Source organism: Danio aesculapii, chromosome 6 (genome assembly GCF_903798145.1).
Source record: "Danio aesculapii chromosome 6, fDanAes4.1, whole genome shotgun sequence".
Classification (NCBI taxonomy): Eukaryota; Metazoa; Chordata; class Actinopteri; order Cypriniformes; family Danionidae; genus Danio; species Danio aesculapii.
Window position 1 is genome coordinate 36,171,505 of NC_079440.1, and position 20,931 is coordinate 36,192,435.

General features: G+C 33.9%; 1 protein-coding gene across 6 annotated transcripts in view; it reads right to left on the minus strand.

The window, feature by feature from the left end:
- The window catches only part of mast2 (microtubule associated serine/threonine kinase 2), a 206,857-nt gene that overhangs the window by 13,198 nt on the left and 172,728 nt on the right, over positions 1 to 20,931 (minus strand). For 5 of the 6 annotated variants that reach the window (XM_056460085.1, XM_056460090.1, XM_056460088.1 and 2 more), the window contains 5 exons: positions 20,323 to 20,343; positions 17,658 to 17,736; positions 14,349 to 14,503; positions 7,383 to 7,458; positions 5,077 to 5,286 (listed from right to left, as the gene is read on the minus strand). In XM_056460085.1, coding sequence (XP_056316060.1) covers positions 5,077 to 5,286; positions 7,383 to 7,458; positions 14,349 to 14,503; positions 17,658 to 17,736; positions 20,323 to 20,343 — 541 coding nt within the window. The remainder of the gene's footprint in view (positions 1 to 5,076; positions 5,287 to 7,382; positions 7,459 to 14,348; positions 14,504 to 17,657; positions 17,737 to 20,322; positions 20,344 to 20,931) is intronic. The other variant, XM_056460086.1, reaches the window with a different exon arrangement.

Consider the following 20,931-nt stretch of genomic DNA (forward strand, 5'->3'; position numbering starts at 1 on the left):
AAAAGTTATAAAATAATTAAATTTGAAACATCTATTAAAATACAAAACATTTCAAATAAATGACACCATATTTCATACACCTCATATATTGTCATAAACAATTAATTGTTTCTTAAGCATGAACAGTATTTTTGCTGTTCTCTGAATAACAAAAAACACATTTGCAATTACTATGCTTTTCTAAATTTATACGATATAAAGTCATCAACTAATTTCTCTCTTTTTTTGTATAACATGTCTTTATTGATTTTTTTTCAAGGTGTTACAATAAACCAAACCCCAATACCCAAAACTCAACCCAGACAGGTTTAGGGAAAAAATTTATAATAAGCCTTTAAAAAAAATTATAATAATAAAATTAATTAATTAATTAATTAAAATAAAAAAATTAATCTAATTAAGCACCAATTTACATTGTACAACTTCAACGTCCAAAGCATCTTTAATATCTCCATTTTTCACAAAATTCAAAAACACCTCCCAGATAACACAAAATTCATAGGATTCTTTCCTTACTATATATGTGAGCTTTTCAAGAGCCTGTTATTAGCTTTCTCAGTCCAATGGAGGGGCGATTAACATTTTTCCTACATAAAGCAATACAATGCCATGTTTGTAATAAAAAAAAATCTTCTTTCTTTAGTAGACAAAGCACAACTGTCTTCATACATATTCAATATCCATAATCCAGGACTTCACTTTTTTTTTGTCTTTGTCTACAGTTGAATTATAACTGAATTTTATATATATATATATATATATATATATATATATATATATATATATATATATATATATATATATATATATATATATATATATATATATATATATATATATATATTACTCTGTTTCACTGAATTATTTGTATAGAACTATATATATATAGTTGAATTTATGTCCACCATTTATGGGAAGTATACTATAAAGGTGTAGGTAACTATAAATAAATTACCTGAAAATGAAAAGTAATCACCTACTTTAGTTTTTCTGCAGAAAAGTAAAAGTAAAATGTATAACTTACAGTAAACTTATAGTACAGTATGTGTATATAAACTACCTAACACATCTGTTGAAATGAGCTGATTAGATGTAAAGCACACCGCATTCAATCCCACAAGGGTAAAATTGACTAATTCATTGTAACGAATGAGCCAGAATTTAAATCCATTTTTGACACTAGAATAAGAGACAGTTGAAAGCAGTGTGCAGAGACAGTACATAAAAGAAGCAGATAGAGAGAGTACATCAATGGGACAGAAGAGAGTCGTTTAGAGTAGATGGTTAAACAGCCGGCTGACAGTAATAGAGCCATCTCTGACAGACAGCACAGTCACCTCAGGGGATGTCTAATCAGCCTCTGAATTATTTATACAGGTAATGAAACCGCCAGTGAATTGCACGCACTCAGGATTATAAAGGGTATCTGCACACTGTAAATACACTATAGACAGACAGAAGTAACAGGAGTGAGGAGTAGGATGAGGAAGGGATTTGGTTTAGCACACCTTAAACTATATGAAATGAGGTACTCTGCACTCAGCTGTCCATAAGGTCAAGCTTAAGGTCAATAGAAAATTCCCAGGATTCCAGAAGAGCCAGACGTCATGCTGACAGCCAGGTCACTCAAATGACCCGCACTTGAGATTGGCTCCTGTGGTTTTTAATGATGCAACCATGGGAGACTGAATGATATAGGCTGGTCACTTGAAAAAGTAAAACTAGTCTGACCTAAAGAAAAAAGACCAGTTGAATTGACTAATGTTGAATGATATTTGAATATATGCATCCATATTATTAAGAGCCAATATTAGTGATTTTGTTTTAATATGTAATTCATGTTACTTTATATTGTTCAAATTATTTGACACATTCAGGTATAATGTTATACTTCTACAGTGCTCAGCATAATTGAGTACAACCCATTTTGAAAATGAATATTTGTATCCATTTCTCAGTGAATATAGGCAATGTATTTTGGTGCATTTAAACAAAACAGATTTATGAAACAGATATAATTATTAAAATAATATTTTAGTCACCAAACAAACATATTCACAAAAGATAATACAATTGAATCTAAGCAAAAATATTGCAAAATAAATTACAACCTACAAATTTTCAACAAATTATTATTATTTTTTTTATTTTTTATTTTTGCTTGTCTTGATTTTTCCTCTTTTAAAAATTTGTATTTAATATTTTTCAATAACATTTAAATGTAGGTGTCCTAGTTCTTGGACCGTTATCGCAAGATATTTTGTTAGATAAGCTCCAGATTTAGCTTCAGTACTCACTAATCGAATGTATATGCACAAATATAATATTGTATAGCTTCTGTCTAAAAATATGAATTTAAAAGAGAGATTTATGAGAGGTGTACTTATATATGCTGAGCACTGTATATTTATTTTAGGATAGCATAAAATAAAATGAAATAATTCTTGTTGGTAACAGCAGTAATTTTAATTTAAATGAATCTTTTACAAAATAAGTTTAAGATGTTATCTACTATAACACTACCAAACAAAAACTTTGATTCAAAATTTGAATATAAATACAGTAAACTTTGAGAGATTAATTATCAGGCATAAAAACAGTTAAGCTACAGTTCATGTTTTGATTGTGGGACCACCGGGACCACCGGTGTGTCCACAAACCAACAACATAGAACAGCTGATGTACTGATCCCCCTATGACCTTGTTTCCATGCAAACCTGTAAAGTAAAAACAATCAGAAACTCAACTGTTAGATCCACATGGTTTCTGAGTGCGCTCTGCTCCCAGCGCTCTAAAATTTGTTGAAGAACCTCCTCTTCCTCCAGCCGCCTCTGCCACGAGACGCAGGACATCCTCAGAGCGAGCGATGAAAGCGTTAAATGGAGAAGTCTGGAATGCAATTCTGAGCACCTGCTGAAGATGCGATTTATACCGCCATCCCCGTCTGGCCCACCTGTCACCATCGGCTCCCAAACTAAAACAGCCAATTAGCACAGCCTGGATGATGTCATCCCAATTCTCCTGAATGCCAAGTATGGCTACGATGATGGTACGGCGACTGCATGAGATCACGACGAGTGTGTTTTTGATTCTGGCAAGCAACAGCAACCGGATGGTTATGGACAACCAACCGAAAGAGGGGAAAACCCGACCTGATCCCTCCTTCCATTCTCACTCCCACCCTTTCTTTCTCTCGCTCCCCGCACCCTCCTCTTTGGGTGTCTAGGATACTCATCCGTCACCAGTGGTGGTTATTGGGGTGTGAAATTAAAATCAGGAAGGTGCTGCACCCCCCGTTCCTATACCATACACACACAACAAACACACAGTCGTGTACATTCCAGCACACACATGATTTGTGGGGTGAGAATGGGACCTCTGGGAGTCATAACACTGGCCCGTGGTGCTGTGACTGAGCTAATCAAGACATCAGCGACCTGTTTCCTGACTAATGCAGATGTGACAGGTGACCACGGAATGAACGATGGGAAACCAAAAGCAGTGGCTTGTATTGATGACATCACCACTTTGGCAGATTTGGATTTAATGGATATGGACTCAATGCAATACTCTCGAAATACCGAAATACTCAAAATATCCTTTTGGCCTGGTAGTGCAAGTTAAATATTTTAATGTTTTTAAAGAAACCCTGCACCCCAAGACTGCATTTATTTGATTCAAAATAAGATATACACTACCTGACAAGTCTTGTCACCTATTTAAGTTTAGGAACAGCACATAATAACTTGACTTCTAGTTGATCATTTGGTATCAGAACTGGCTTATATGAAAGGTAAAGGCCTCTAGATTCTGCTTATTTTCCTGCTTATTTTGCCATAATAAAATATGATCATGTCTTGATTTTTAACTATTTAATTAGGACAGTAAGGTCTGACTTTGTTTAGCCAAAATTCTTGTCACTTAACAGAAATAATGTACAGTATATAACATAAAGTCATGCTGCAGTGGGAAAAGAATTAATATTGTGAAAGACTCCCATGAGCTTGGATGACTGCATCCATACATCTCTGCAATGACTCAAATAACTTATTAATAAAGTCATCTGGAATGGCAAAGAAAGCGTTCTTGCAGGACTCTCAGAGTTTCTTTTGATTCATCTTCAATGCCTCCTAGATTTTGCCCCAGACATGCTCAATTATGTTCATGTCTGGCGACTGGGATGGCCAATGCTGGAGCACCTAGACCTTCTCTGCTTTCAGGAACTTTGATAAGGAGGCTGAAGTATGAGAAGAAGTGCTATCCTGCTGAAGAATTCGACCTCTCCTGTGGTTTGTAATATAATGGGCAGCACAAATGCCTTGATTCCTCAGGCTGTTGATGTTGCCATCCACTTTGCAGATCTCTCACATGAACACATACTTAATGTAACCCCAAACCATGATTTTTACTTCACCAAACTTGACTGATTTCTATCAGAATCTTGGGTCCGTGCAGGTTCCAATAGGTCTTCTGCAGTATTTGTGATGATTGGAATGCAGTTCAACAGATGAATCATCAGAAAAATCTACCTTCTGCCACCTTTACAAATGATCAACTAGAAGTTATTATTTGTTGCTCTTACAACTGGGATCGATGACACGACTTTTGTCAGGTAGTGTTAGTTGTAAGATTTTGTTTAAAAAAAAAACGTGATTTATAAAATGCTGATTTGCTGTTCTATTATGATGAATAATTACTGCTTCCCAATCATTAACAATGCTTCTCACTAAAAAAAAAAAAACAATGTTGATTTTATTTCCTGCTTCATAATTTTGAGGAAAGTGTGATACATTTCATTTTATTTTTAGGATTATTTTTTTCAAAACAAAGGGAAAAATCATCTTTCAATAACAGGAATAAGCTACATTCAATAAGAAAATAGTTATTATAAATTGTAATGATACTTTACAGTTTTACAGATTTTACTGTAATTTAATAAAATAAATGTTACTATGGTGAGCAGAATTGGCTTCTTTTAAAATCATTACACAATATTCGTAACCGGATTCGAAAATTCGAGCGGTAGTGTATATGCTGTCATACATTTCTCACACAGCAGTTTTTTTGCATACTCACATCCTGGTGTAGCTTCTCAAGGTTCTCTTGTAGCTCATAGAAGTAGCGGGAGGTGATGAGACCCTCACGAGATTTGTCCAGACAGTCCCGAGACAGTTCGATAACCTGGTGGTGAATGAAGCTCAGGACGCCGTCAGCTAAAGGCATGACTTTTTCAGGAGCTGAGGAGGATATGAAATCGGCCAGACGCACCTCCATCTGAGCAGTGGCCTGTAGAACAGAAGGATCCTTGTAAGTTTGAGTTCAACAAAAGCCGAACCATTAAAAAGAGAGGCATTTAGCCATTTGTGACATTTTATTTCCTTAGTTGACATTTTTCCAATATTTTTTATTTTTATTAAGGTATACAATTCGCACTATTAATAAATCATTGATCATGACTTTTGCCTCAATCTCCTAATGAGTGGCTTATTAAGGTAGTAGTTTGGTTTAGGTATTGGGGAGCATCAGGGCAGATCATGCAGATTATGTACTTTGTAAGTACAAATACACAGCCAGTATTTTAATGGTAATAAGCCACTAGTTAATAGTAAGAACTGGTCTTTAAATTGAGGTGTTACAGGCCCATTTAAAAAAAAATAATTAATAAATAAATTACATCACTATACACATTAATTCAGACATAAAACTGAAAAAACAAATGCAATTATTTTTACTGATCCAAACCAAGAGAGGATGATTTATTTATTTACATTATTTATTTACTTTCTGCAAACAGCTAGTTTAATTAATATCTTAGTGTATTTTAATTACTTTCAATATATGGACCCTTTTCACAAGCCTGTTATGGTCAACGGTTTATTATGCTTAACGGTCATCAGCATCTTAAATCCTTGAAAGTTTTTAACATTTAGATTTTTTTTTTAACTTGTGAACATTTATACTGTATGTATTTATGTATGTAGTATATCCTTTTTGCTTCAAAATAATCGCTTGAGCAAGGCCTTTCTAATGCAGCGTCTACACTCAAAAAAAAAACTTTTTATTTTGCTCGTTCAAACTACTTACTTAAAATGAGCTGAAACAACACATTTATTGAGACTTCATTGGGACAACTTAATTTTTTTATGTTCAATCAACATACATTTGTTAAAAGTGTTAAGTTAGCTTCATCAATTTGTGTTGGGACAGCATGAATGAATTGTATGTAACCCTGCATTTTTTTGCGTATAGGACAGGACAGTAAATTTGACGTTATTCTCTTCTCTGATTGCCATCATCAGTCTCACACAATTTATTTAGCTTTTTCTGAATGTCTTAATAACGTCATCATGGATTTTTTCTTGCAAGTATTTGTTGTATTCTCCCATTCACTGCACTCTAAGTTTTCCCAACTATGACGACATTCCGAGAAACCCGGAAATGTGAAAAGGGTCTATTGCTATTATTATTATTACTATTATTATTATTATTATTACTACTACTACTACTACATGTATTATTTATAATGATTACTACAATTAATATTTTATATTACAGATTTATTATTGTCATTCTATTAAAGTGATAGTTCAATAAATAAAAAAAATCATCATTTACAGACCTGTTTGTGTTTCTGACATTTTGAAAAATTTAGGAAACGGTTTAGTAACTGTTTTTCCAACTACAGATGTTAATTGCTACCAATTTCCAACATTCTTCAAAACATCTTTATTTAGTACCTTCAAATCTCACAATTGTTTAAAAACCACATGAAGGTGAGTAAATAGACCCTTTTCACAAGACTTATGATGCATTTAACATGTCATCAATATTAAATCCTTGAAAGTTTTTAATATTTAGATTAAGAAACATACAAACATTTATATGCATTAATGAATGCATTAAATCATTCATCATTGCGTCAAAATCCAAATAATTAATGACTGTTTATGCAAGGCGTTTCTAATGCAGCGTCTATGGTTAGGAGAGTAAATTTGGCATTATTCTCTCCGTATCACACATTTTATTTTCCTTTTTCTGGAAGTCTTGATAAAACCATTTTGCCATTTTTCTTTTATTATTTCAGCAAACAGGATTGTAAAAAAATTATTTGTTGTACTCTCAGATTCATTGCGCCCCCAACTAGGATGACCTCCACTACTGAGAAACTCAGAAATGTGAAAAGGGTCTATAGTGAGTAGTGTTTTTCATATCTGCATGAACCATCCCTTTAACATTCAAGCAGATTTGTTAATAATAAATTTGATTATGTTTTTATTTAATCTCTCTTTTCAGTTGTGGTGTGTATTGATGCTTTACCCACATCAATAAAGTACATTACTGTGTTGATATAATCTATCTTGTTTATCAGTTTCAGACCTCACCTTAGGAAAACGCTCCTTGTAGACATGGTTCATCATGACAATCTCATGGTCAAATGATATCGGTGACCGTCCAGGGCTGAAAAACAGAGAAAAGAAAAACATACAGTGAGTGGACTAAACCCTAGGGTCACTGAGCAGAATACCTTAGTCCATACCAAAAACCTATTGGGGATGATAGACTGAAGCACCTGTCTTTTTTTGACATATCAAACCTCATTCATGTCAAAGTAGCATCTTCAACCTGAGATGTCCCATAGGGAATATTAAGAGATGCAGAGTAGATAAGTAACTATGTGTGTGTGTGTGTGTGTGTGTGTGTGTGTGTGTGCGTGTGTGTGTGTGTGTGTGTGTTTCAGGGACACAGATTGCAGATGGGGCTGTATGACTCACCCGGTTAGTGAAGGTAAGCTGGTCATGTGACCTTGAGGATGAGGTAATGCTATAAGTCATCAATCGAAGCCTATTAGACCACCTGACAGAATGGAAACACACTAACCAGGGTGCTGCTCCGAAATGCATGCACACTTATATACTAAATTGGCTCATCTACAGGTGTGTCAGTGACAATAAGAGACAGCGAGAAAATATTCTAGTCAAATCTTCAACTTACTTGAGAGCCATTTCAATCAAAAATTACGATCCGAGCACGGCTGCTGTAAAGGTTAACTCTGACAGAGATTGATTCGCAGCCGAAGGGAGCTGCATTAACAATCACACTGAGAATATTTCTCCTGCTGAGTGTGATCGAGAGAAAAGGCGAGGGAAAATGAAAGAAAGAAAATGCCTGCAAGCCGTTCGCTAGTTTTATTAAATCAAGAATTTAGCATGTGCAAAGAATCAGCGTAAACCTCCTGTGGTGCAATAACTTTCAGCATTCAGACAGATGATAATTAGTGAATGTAATTATTTCCTGTGATGGACGCAGAAATGTCTGTGTAGCCTTGAATGTTTAGGAGAAATGACCTTGAAAAAAGATTCTCATTATAATTTGAAGCCGAAAGGATTTAATTGAAGCAGATCTGTTCTGTGAGGGAATATGATAGAAACGATGGAGGAAATAAAGAAATAACTGCTATTCTAATGCAATTTTTTAAAAGAATAAGTAATGTAGAGTGCTCGGTTTAGACAGCACAGTATTAAAATAGAAATAGAAATAAAAGAAGAGGAACAAATTGCTATCAATGTCTAAATCCAAGTATTAAACTTAATTTGGCTACACAGAAAAAAATATATTTTAGCTAAATTGTCACAAACAATTTATATGGGCTGAATTTAAACAAATAAAATACATTTAATAATGTTCAACTTCATTTGTTTGTTGAAATTCAGCCCAAATTACTTTAAAAACCACAAACAATTTAGTAAATCCAATGCACAGGTCCAATTTTCAGTGCACAGTACACCAACAGCTCTTTTCATTTTGAACTTTATGCTTCCACACGTCTACATCCTAAAAACAGCATGTCATATGTCAAACTATTTAATTTAGTATTTACAAAAAAAGGAAGCTGAAAATATCCAGATCACCTAGTTGAATTAAAATTCTGAATCGTTTTTCTGAAATTTTCATGACAACTTTTTAATTGGCCCCCTATCCCATCAGAGAAGAGAGGGAGGACGATGGGGATGAGTGGAGATTGGCATTTAAAATTTAATGTAACCTTTTATTTGTTTTAATATAAATGGTGTAAATTAATCAGATTAAGTTTAAAATGTACACACTGTCACCCTAAGGATAGAGGACTATGCAGAGACTTTGTTAAACAAAATCATGTTTTCTGTTTATTAATAAATATTAGGAAATTAATTAGGAAATTACCAAGGCAACTTTAATGTAAAATTGTTTGCTATATTTATCTTTGGCCCATGGTTCATCATTCAATAATTCATTTTCTTTTCGACTTAGTCCCTTTATTCATCTGGGGTCTCCATAGCGGAATGAACCGCCAACTTATCCAGCATATGTTTTACACAGCAGATGCCCTTCCAGCTGCAACCCATCACTGGGAAACCTCCATACACACTCATACACTACAGACAATTAAGCTTATTCAATTCACCAGTACCACATGTTTTTGGACTTGTGGGGGAAACCGGAGCACCCAGAGGAAACCCACGCGAACACCGGGAGAACATGCAAACTCCACACAGAAATGCCAATTGACCCAGTCGAGGCTCGAATCAGCGACCTTCTTGTTGTGAGGTGATCGTGCTACCCACCGCGCCACCTTGCTGCCTCGGCCTGTGGTTCTTAATCATATTTGGTTTCCGACCCTTCACACGAATAAGTTCGGTCACCCCTGCTCTAGCACAGCATGATCCTTCTGTAATCACCCTAATATGATAATTTTTACACTCATAAAACATTTCTTAATATATCCATCTCAGGTTATTTTAGTTATTATTTATTTATGTATTGCTCTTTTTCTGTGAAAACCATTATTCATTATTAAATGGTTCAGGCAATTTGCATTTATGTTAAATATTTATCTTTTTCTATATTTTAGTCTTCACTGTCAGTTTCCATTATTTTAATGCTTCTTCTGGATTAAATAATAATAATAATAACAAATCATTATCTGTGTTACCTTTTTTTTCCTACCAAGCAGTTCATGCCAAACTGCCTAAAACTGAAGGAAAAGTCAAACACACGAATAAATTTAAGACTTCTTTGAATTCTTCTTCTTTGCAATTTTCTCAGTTTTATGTTAAATACAATTTTTTATTTAAATTTACAAGAGCTGAGGAAAATAACACTTGAATATTTGTACAGTTCATTTGTAAAGCGTTTCATTTTGACTTTCCCATCTAATGTCATTAAAACTGAAGCTCTGTTCTTTCTTTTGATATACTGACTGTTTTTAATACAGCTTTTGTTATAATCATCAAAAATAAGTTTACATCACGGCGGTGAGATTTGTACAAGCAGTCATCAATCAGATTTTCTTTATAAACTAAAAAAAAGTGAACAAATCTTAAAGGTATGTAAAGACTAAACAAAAAGATATCATTACATGAAACAAAAGACAAACAAAGGATTGGACAGCGAGAGTGAGCGAGCAAGCGAGCGAGAGCGAGAGAGAGAGTAAATGTGTCACAGTTGAGCTCAGAAATGACCTCTAAATCTCTCCGAGGAACTGGAACCAGGGAAATCAGCTAGTTAATTGGCCGTGACAGAGTAGTCTGCGCTAACATAAACACACACACCATCGGATGACATCACCAACAAACCCATACGCACTGTCAAATAGTCATCTCATGTTCAGATTTTATTTCATGCATAATCATTTCAAGACAAATAACAGGCTCTGCTCGTTGGAAGGAATCCTGAAAATGCTTCTTATATTCTGTCAATGAGCTCTTTATTTAAATAATATTCTAATCTGAAACTACGGCTACCACATCGCTCAACACGCGGATGATGGATGATGACCGCTGTATGTTGAGCTCATTACTTCTCCAGTGTGTTAGAGCGAGTTTAAAAAAAAATGTAAGGGTGAAGAATGATGGAGAACCGTATGTGACCAGTGAATGAAGAAGCGCTGCTGTCAATTCTCTCTGCACGTCTGCTGTCCAGGGTGTGAAATTAGCATAATACTGCTTCACTTCTATAGTCTTTAATTAACTAGCTCGAGCTTTTACTGCTGAGAGCTTTCGAATCTCCTCGACCACCTCCACATGGTCCAGTCTTTTCACTCTTCCATCAATGGTAGAAATGGATAATCCTGGGAAGCCGTAATCTGTAAGATATGGCAAAGGCAAACCTCCCCAGCTCATCCAATATTTATAGCTCTAATTCTGGAGTGCTGAACCCCCTGCCGAGTGTGTCTAGATACGGAAAGAGGAAGGCCAGTGTTTCCTGAATAAGTCATCTCAACAGAGAGAGAGAGACAGAGCCAGGGGGGAAAGAGAAGAGAGATGTGTTTACAGATAAGAAGCTCATGAAGGAGGTCTCTTTCTTTGCGGCGGAACAGAAATGATTCAGTCTGTCAGGTGCTGCGCAGAAGTGTGAGCAACTGGAAGATTCATCATACAAGTCCACTCATACTAGACTGCTAGACATACAACTCTGCTGCAGGGAAGAACAAAGTGGACAGGAAGAATTTAGGCCACACTGTGTTGAAAAAAAGGCTAGGCTACAAACACTTTAGTTAGTTTTAAGCCCATCATTGAGTCTATTTATTCACTTTAATATTAATATTGCAAATTAATATTTATTCAGTTTATCAAATAATCTGAGTAATATTATTGACTAATATGAAAATGTTCAGGCGACACAGTGGCGCAGTAGGTAGTGCTGTCGCCTCACAGCAAGAAGGTCGCTGGTTCGAGCCTCGGCTGGTTCAGTTGGCATTTCTGTGTAGAGTTTGTATGTTCTCCCTGCGTTCGCGTGGGTTTCCTCTGGTTTCCCCCACAGTCCAAAGACATGCGGTACAGGTGAATTGGGAAGGCTAAATTGTTAGTAGCGTATGAGTGTGAGTGAATGTGTGTGGATGTTTCCCAGAGATGGGTTGCGGCTGGAAGGGCATCCGCTGCGTAAAATGTGCTGGATAAGTTGGTGGTTCAGTTCGCTGTGGCGACCCCGGATTAATAAAGGAACTAAGCCGACAAGAAAATGAATGAATGAATGAAAATGTTCATATGGTTTACTTACAATACATTTTGTTAAGTAATCATTTCTTTTAGTAGTGTCTTTTAGTAGACAAATTATATGAGAGACTTGCTTTGTTTACCAAATAAGCGGATCTAATTGGATTTGTGATGTGAACATTAAATAAAAGTTAAAAAAAGCTATTATTATTTTTATTTAATATTTTATTAAATTTTTAGTTACAATACTCTCAAAATCGTTCCTCAAAAATCCACAGATATTTTACAAAAATCTGCTTAGAAATAAAAATGTCTGCAGATTCTGTGTGGCCCTGCTTATACAACTGAAGTCATAATTTTAAGGACAAAATTATTAGCCACTTCAAGCAATATATATTTTCGATTTACAAAACAAACCATCATTATACAATAACTTGCCTAATTACCTTAACCTGCCTAGTTAACCTAATAAACCTAGTTAAGCATTAAAATGTCACTTTAAGCTGTATAGAAGTGTCTTGAAAAATATCTAGTCAAATATTATTTACTGTCATCATGGCAAAGATACAATAAATCAGTTATTAGAAATGAGTTATTAAATATTATGTTGAGAAATGTGTTGAAAAAATCTGCTCTCCGTTAAACAAATATTGGGGAAAAAATAAACAGGGGGGCTAATAATTCTGACTTCAACTGTATTTTTGGGGCAGCACGGTGGCGCAGTGGGTAGCCTTACATCGAGAAGGTCGCTGGTTCGAGCCTCAGCTGGGTTAGTTGGCGTTTGAGTGTGGAGTTTGCATGTTCTCCTCGTGTTTGCGTGGGCTTCCTCCAGGTGCTCCGGTTTCCCCCACAGTCCAAAGACATGTGGTATAGGTGAATTGGGTAGGCTAAATTGTCTGTAGTGTATGTGTGTAAATGAGTGTGTATGGATGTTTCCCAGTGATGGGTTGCAGCTGGAATGGTATTAGCTGCGTAAAACATATGCTGGATAAGTTGGCGGTTCATTACGCTGTGGTGACCCCAGATTAATTAAGGGACTAAGCCGAAAAGAAAATGAATGTATGAATATATGTATGTATGTATGTATGTATGTATGTATGTATGTATGTATGTATGTATGTATGTATGTATGTATGTATGTATGTATGTATGTATGTATGTATGTATGTATATATATATGTATGTATATATATATATGTATGTATGTATATATATATATATATATATATATATATATATATATATATATATATATATATATATATATATATATATATATATATATATACACATATTTATGATTAAAAAAAAATTCTAGTACTATTTAACAGAGGGAAGATTTTATCAACGTTATCTATTAAATATGGTATTAGCTTTATAGATTTATTTATTTTATTAAGTGCATATCCTCATTTTACACAATTCTCATCAAAATTATGGATTTCAACATTTATCATCTGATGTTTTGAAGTTTAGATTTTAAAACTTTCAATATACACTACCGATATACAAAAGTTTGGGGTCAGTAGGATTTTTAAATGTTTTAAAATAAGCTTCTCCTGCTCAAAGCTGTATTTATTTCATCAAAAATACAGTACAAATTTTTTAAATTGTGAAATTTTATTGCACTATAAACTAACTGTTCATACGTAGTTTATAATTAACTTTAATGATTTATTCCAATGTTTTCAATGATGAATTTTTAGCTTCATTACTCCAGTCTTCAGTCACACGATTCTTCAGAAATCACTCTAATATTAATTTATTATTATTAATGATAATAGTAATAAAAGCAATAATGACAGGGTTAATCATTTCATACTACATACAATCAGAAAGCAGTTATTTCAAATTTTAATAAATATTTAACAATTTGACTTTTTTTGTTTTACATTTAATAAATGCCTTGGTGAACAGAATAATTTTCTTAAAAAAAAAAAAAAACTGCCCCCAAACTTTTGCCCGGTAGTGTCTATTTTTTCATTACAGTAATAAAAACTTGTGAAAACCATTAAAATATTTTATACAATGCATTTGCAAATACTATTAGACTTCCCATGAAAACAGAATTGTAATATTTCTTTGAATTTTTAGGTGCACAGTACTGACAGATAGACGGAATCATAAAGAACACGTGAAGGCAGCTGAGTGAAAGGCACAGAGGCTGAATGATAAATGTCTGCAACCTTGAAGAAGAGAGTCAGAGTCTAGAGAATGAAGTGTGGCAGTTTTCCTGTCAGGACTGCAGATCTGGCCTTTAACAGCGAGTGAGTGAAAGCCTGAGGGCTCAGCTGACATCACACACTCACAACCGTCATGTTCACTTGAAGGCCAACTTCTGATTGCTGTGAAATGGGAATGTGTACGTGTTTGTACCTGAGACTGCGGGAGCGCGGACGCATGGCTGGGGATCGTCTCCCATCCTCATCCGTGATGCTCTCCGAGCTGAAGTGTTTGGTGAGGAAATGCAGCTCGTCGGCGGTGGGCTGGAAGGGCAACTGGTGCAGCTTCTCCTGAGATGAACATGATGACTGTGAGAAGCAGAGAGGGAGGGATTACAAGGACAGAAGGCATTGCATAGGCTGCCCTGACAGTCAGTCAACTGCCTTTGTTGGCCAACCCTGATCGATTTTTTAAAATGCGATTAAAAACTTTGGGCCAAATAGAGGGGAGATTACTGAAACAGTATTTTTTTATAGGGCTGTGCAATTAATCGAAATTCAGTTTCGATTTTGGCTTCTAACGATTCTGAAAGAACATTCATCGAGATCAAATGATTATTGCATCATACAGTATACCGCCCCTTTCCAGTTGTACATATTTGTTGCTCTGCAAAGCTCAGTTACATGTGAAAATGACTATAAGCATGTACTGTAATGTAACTTTTGCAGCACGGGATGCGCATCATTCATTGATGTACATTCGAATCATTCATGTTTTTAAAAGCGCGAAAGAGATCGCATGCTGTTGTGTGTATATGCTCAGCTCAGCTTCAGAGATGAGCAGAGCACACACATCTAAAGTCATCTTGATGCGAGCGCTTTAATTTTCAAATTTTGCTAATTTGTATCAAAACGCTGTGTTTAGTGATTATTCATATTAACCCTCATTTATGTGATAAACAAACGAGTTGAGAATCAAAAGACATGTAAAAGTGAAACCATAAATCAGAACCGTACTGCTCTTAAAGTGACAGCGTGCAATGTTTATGCTGCCGACAATCAATATTTAATATCAATATTAAACAACAAAAGGACAAAATCACTCACTGCTCTTGACTGAAGGACTTTTGTAGCTATAATTAAAGTTTTTTCTTACAGTGAAAAACGATGCTGGGAGCAGTTTGTTTCATATTTTTATTCTATTGTATTTATTTCCCTTTTCTTATTTACAGGGAGGAAAATATATGTGTGTATATATATATATATATATATATATATATATATATATATATATATATATATATATATATATATATATATATATATATATATGTATTTACATACAGTTAAGTCAAAATTATTAGCCCTCATGAATTACATATTAGCGGCTCTTTATATTTTTCCTCCAATTTCTGTTTAACGGAAAGAAGATTTTGTTTTCAACACATTTCTAAACATAATAGATTTATTAACTCATTTTTAAAAACTGATTTTTTTTATCTTTGCTATGATGACAGCACATAATATTTAACTACATATTTTTCAAGATACTAGTATTCAGATTAAAGTGCAATTCAAAGGCTTAATTAGGTTAATTAGGCAAGTCATTATATAACAGTGGTTTCTTCTGCAGACAATAAAAAAGATATATCGCTTAAGGGGGCTAATAATATTGATCTTAAAATAGGTTTCAAAATATTAAAAACTGCTTTTATTCTAGCCACAATAAAACAAATAAGCTTTTCTCCAGAAGAACAAAATACTATAGGAAATACTGTGAAAAAGTCCTGAATCTGTTAAACATCATTTGGGAAATATTGGAAAAAGAAAAAAAAAAAATGTGCGAATAACTTTGACTTAAACTGTATATCGTTTTAAATAATCGTGATTACAATTATGACCAAAATAATCATGATTATGATTTTTCCTATAATTGAGCAGCCCTAATTTTTTATTTTTTATTTAAATACAGATATACATGTTTTTAAAATAATCTACTGAGAAAATGTCCACGTTTAAATGAAAATGTTTAGTTTTTTTACTACATTTATTGTAGTTGTGGGTCTGATTGAAATGTTAGATTTGTTTTTATTTTACAAAGGCCTGGGAACAGTTGTTTTAGAATATGGTAATAAAACTAATGTTATTATTAGTTGTGATTTTTTGCTATTCCACAAAAATATTGTTATCTTAACTTTTCTGATGTTACAACATTGTCATTTTGTAGTCTAATTATTAATATGAAATCTTAATATAATTTAATATGAAAGTCTGAAATCAAGGTGCATTTTTTGTTATTTTATCCCCGTGTGACTCTAAAACCCTTGAGAGCTTCGGAATAAAATTAAAGTATTTTAAGGTGAAATCGAAGAGCTCTCTCATCCTTCGCAGACAGCAGTGATCCCAACTGATTCAAAGTCTAAACACCTACAGTACCAAAAACATCCTTAAAACAGACCATAAACCTTCAGTGCTTTAATTGGAATACTATGAAGCTACGAGGGTAAAACAAATGCATAAAACAAATTTATTCAACAGTTTCTTCTCCTCAATGTCAGTGTATAGAGCTGTGCTCTTTATGCTACTGTGCTTGGTTGCACTGCTGATACGGGTATACATCAGTGCACAGAGTTCATTAAATGGCACCCTATACTAACACTGAGGAGAAGAAACTGCTGAACAAAGTCATTATTTTTGTTTTGTGTGCACACAAAAGTATTCTTGTAGCTTAATATTATTCCGATTGAACCACTGAAGGCATACGGTCTGTTTTGAGGAAGTTTTTTTTGTATTTTTGAAACTGAATGAGCTGGGTCCATTAACCACTGTCTAGGGTTTGGAAAAACATGAGGGTTTTTTGGGGTGAACCATCCCTTTCATTTATAGCTGCATATTCTTCATAAAGAAAGTGAAGATTTTAAGGACTATTAAGACTTTCTGCACTGTAACAATTTACCTTCCTATTACTTTAAATAAAAATAATTCCAATTGGTATAATACATGATTGATAACTGCCATTAAAATACAGGCACAAGCGAAACTAACCTAACAATAGACTTCATTTCCATTCTAATATCATTTCTGGACATTCTTTCTGATCTTCAGTAGATTTTATTTCCTGTGGTGTTTTGAGTTAAATTAAACCTCCGCAGCCTTCAGAATAAAAAATCGTCCTGAACTAGAAAAATGTCCTTTTTATCTTTCTGCAGAGACTTCAATGGGGCTTTTGCGGTTTGAACTGACTCCCCAATGAAAGCAACAGCCAGACCGAGTTACAGTCAATTTTCAGTGACGGAACTCTTTTTGAAGTGAACGCATTGATATGAAGCCATTGGCTTTACTTCAGGCTAAAGGAAAGGGGGTTGCTTTGTACCTAGAGTTTATCCCACTGTATGGTCAATAGGATAAACCTTCCAGGCAAGTTAAGGCTGGGGATCAAATGCAATACCAAACATTGATGCATATATCTGGGGGTTGATACAACACAAAGGGACTACAGAAAAACAGAAACATATACACTCACCGAGACTGTTGAACTGGGGGTGTTTGTTCCATAGCCAGAGGACGGCAGAGAGGCGAGAGACCAGCGACGACCGTCAGTCCTAAAAGAGATCAATGAGGAAAAGGTGAAAATCAGTTCTTTATAAAACTGCTGAAATTCTTAGAACATTCAGACAATCAGTGAGTGTGTTTACATGCACATTCAGCTTAAGTTGACAATTAAGCCATTTTCTTTTATTAACCACTCAAGCTTAAACCAACAGCTAGATTTTTGAGTTTCTCATTGACATGTCACAATACTCTCCCTGGGTTTAGATGATATATTAAACATGAAAATGTACATAAATGTACAACTCCATTTACGTTTGCAAATTATTATATTTTGATGTCAATACCTGCATATAAATTGATTTATTAATTAAATATTCTAAACAAACTTTATTTTATTTTAGGACTGAACAATATACTGTATCATTTGCGTATATATGCAATAGTCACTACATAGGATTACATTATTTAATAAAGATGAAAAGATAAAGATATTATTACATTTTAATTATTTATACAACGCTGACCATGTTATTTAATATTTGATTTTTCAATTTCTGTACTTTAATACTGTTAGACTCCCCAGAAAATTAAAGCACTTTTTATTTATGTATTTGTTGCTTGTATTTTATTATAATTTTTGCAGATGAACTGCATAGAAAAAGTCTTGATAATCCCAGTTGATCTAAATAAATGAAATCTTTCCAAATAGAGCAATTCAAATCATCTGGTGAAATTATATTCATATCGCAATACACATCACAGCAAAACAAAATAGTGCAATGCCAATTTTTTCTAATATCGTGCAGCCCTATGACAAAGTATTATTTTAATAAGCAGATTTTTGTGAGTTATCAGTGTATTAGTGTGCATGTAAACATTCTCAATAATTAAATACAACATAATCAGAGCAAGTAAAGCACCACAGATTCATCCAATGTAAAAAAAAATAAAATAAAAAATAAGAATTGACAATGATGATGATACTGTGCAACCTGCATATGAGAGCAATAAGCATATCTGATGATGGCTAAGCTGCTTGTACAGGGCCTTACTTATACAGTGGAAGTTAAAATGATTTGCACCCCTGTGAATAATATATATATATTTTTAAAATATTTCCCAAATTATGTTTAACAGAGCAAGGAAATTTTCACAGTATTTCCTATAATATTTTTTCTTCTGGAAAACGTCTTGTTTGTTTTATTTTGGCTAAAATAAGAGCAGTTTTTAATTTTTTAAAAGTATTTTAAAGTCAATATTTTTGGCCTTCTTATGCAATATTTGTTTTCGCATGTGTACAGAACAAGCCACTGTTATACAACGGCTTGCTTAATTACCCTAACTTGCCTAATTAATCCAATTAGTCTAGATAAGCCTTAAAAAATATTATTTACTGTCATCACGACAAGGATAAAAGAAATCAATTATTAAAAATTAGTTAATAAAACTATTAACTTTAGAAATGTGCTGAAAAACAAATCCTTCCATTAAACAGAAATTGGGGGAAAATATACAGGGGGCTAATAATTCAGGAGGGCTTATAACTCTGACTTCAACTGTGAGCATGTGGTAAACAGCAGTGTGAATTCACCCATGATGGCTTCATTTACAGTAGATACAAAAAAAGAAAAAAATCTGAAGGTTTCCATATTGGCAATAAAAAGTAATCTTTATTGAGCACCAAATCAGTATATTGGAACTATACGTGAAGAGCTACATGACACTGGAGACTGAAACCTGGAAATTCAGCTTTGCTATCAAAGGAATAAACCACATTCTAAATTATACTTTTAAGAAATGTCAGCACATTTACATTTCACAATTTAGCCGTTTTTATTCATTTTAGCAAATAAATTCAGCTTTCAGTGCATATAATTACTTAATTAAAATTATTTAATTGATAACCCACCCAAGACATTTAAATGGTATTGTGCATACTTGAATCATTTAAATCAATATTTGAATCAATTTGATTTAACAACATACCACAAGAGTTTTTTTACAAGTGAAATCAGAATTATTAGCCCCCCTGTTTATTGATGGTTTGTTCTGAAGACTATCGAAAAAAAATTAGCTTAAAGAGGGTAATAATTTTTACCTTAAATGGTGCATAAAAATTAATAACTGCTTTTATTCTAGCCGAAATAAAACAAATAAGACTTTCTCCAGAAGAAAACATATTATCAGATATACTGTGAAAATTTCCTTGCTCTATTAAACATAATTCAGGAAATATATAAAAAAGAATACAAATTCAAAGGGGGGCTAATAATTCTGACTTCAACTGAACATCTTGTCAATTTTTTTATAAAGAAACATGAAAAAGAAAAAATAATCAAATGATGAAAAACATGATATGTCAAGCACAAAAGTATGAAAGTGGAAACTTGTGGAGCATTTTTGAAGACTGGATAACACTTCAAAGCACACAGTCAAGCTGTTTGTATTGAGCTGGCTGAATGAGATAGGATGATGAATAATTAATCATTTCGATACATCAATGAAGTGGTCTGAGATGGTTTTAAACATATCTGACAGTCAGCTCTAATGAAACAGACACATAACGTTCGATGTAGACGGCCATGCTGGAAGCAGACACAGAAAACAATGTTGTAAGAGAAGTGGGTGATTATTACCTGTCAGCCCTGTGTCCATGGCTGTATGGGAGAAAGTAAAACATTAAAAAGTGAAGCTACTGTAAGGGGACCTATGTGTCTCTGCGTGTGTGTGTGTGTACTAGCAGATTCATGATAGATCTAAACGGGGTTCAATCTTTAAAAGCGCTAATATCAGTTTGTCCATTAGGTGGCAGTGTAGTAACAGAAGCGATTTGCACTGAATGATGACTCAATGGCTGACATTCAAACGAATCCTTTTAATTAAGCCTGGGGTCATCAGCTCTGTGTGTTCTTTCCCAGTTGTTAAAGCATTACCATCTTTTGCTGCTCAATTACCAATTCAGATTTACTCATTAACATTCCCAGTGTCATTATTCAGAGCCACAGTGAAGGATTATGCGATTTTACAAATTAATTGAAAGCGAGGTCCGTAATAACCAGCAGATGAGAAGCAAACTGTGACGACGATATTTCCAAGAAGAGCAAAGAGATATTAATTGCTCAGAACTTGCTCTACTTTTAATTTAAAAATGTTTTAAAAGTTATTAGAGCTTGCTCACAGAATATGCAATATTTTAGAGTTGAATGTTTTGCTTGTGTAGATGCTTTTGAACTGTGGTAGTGATG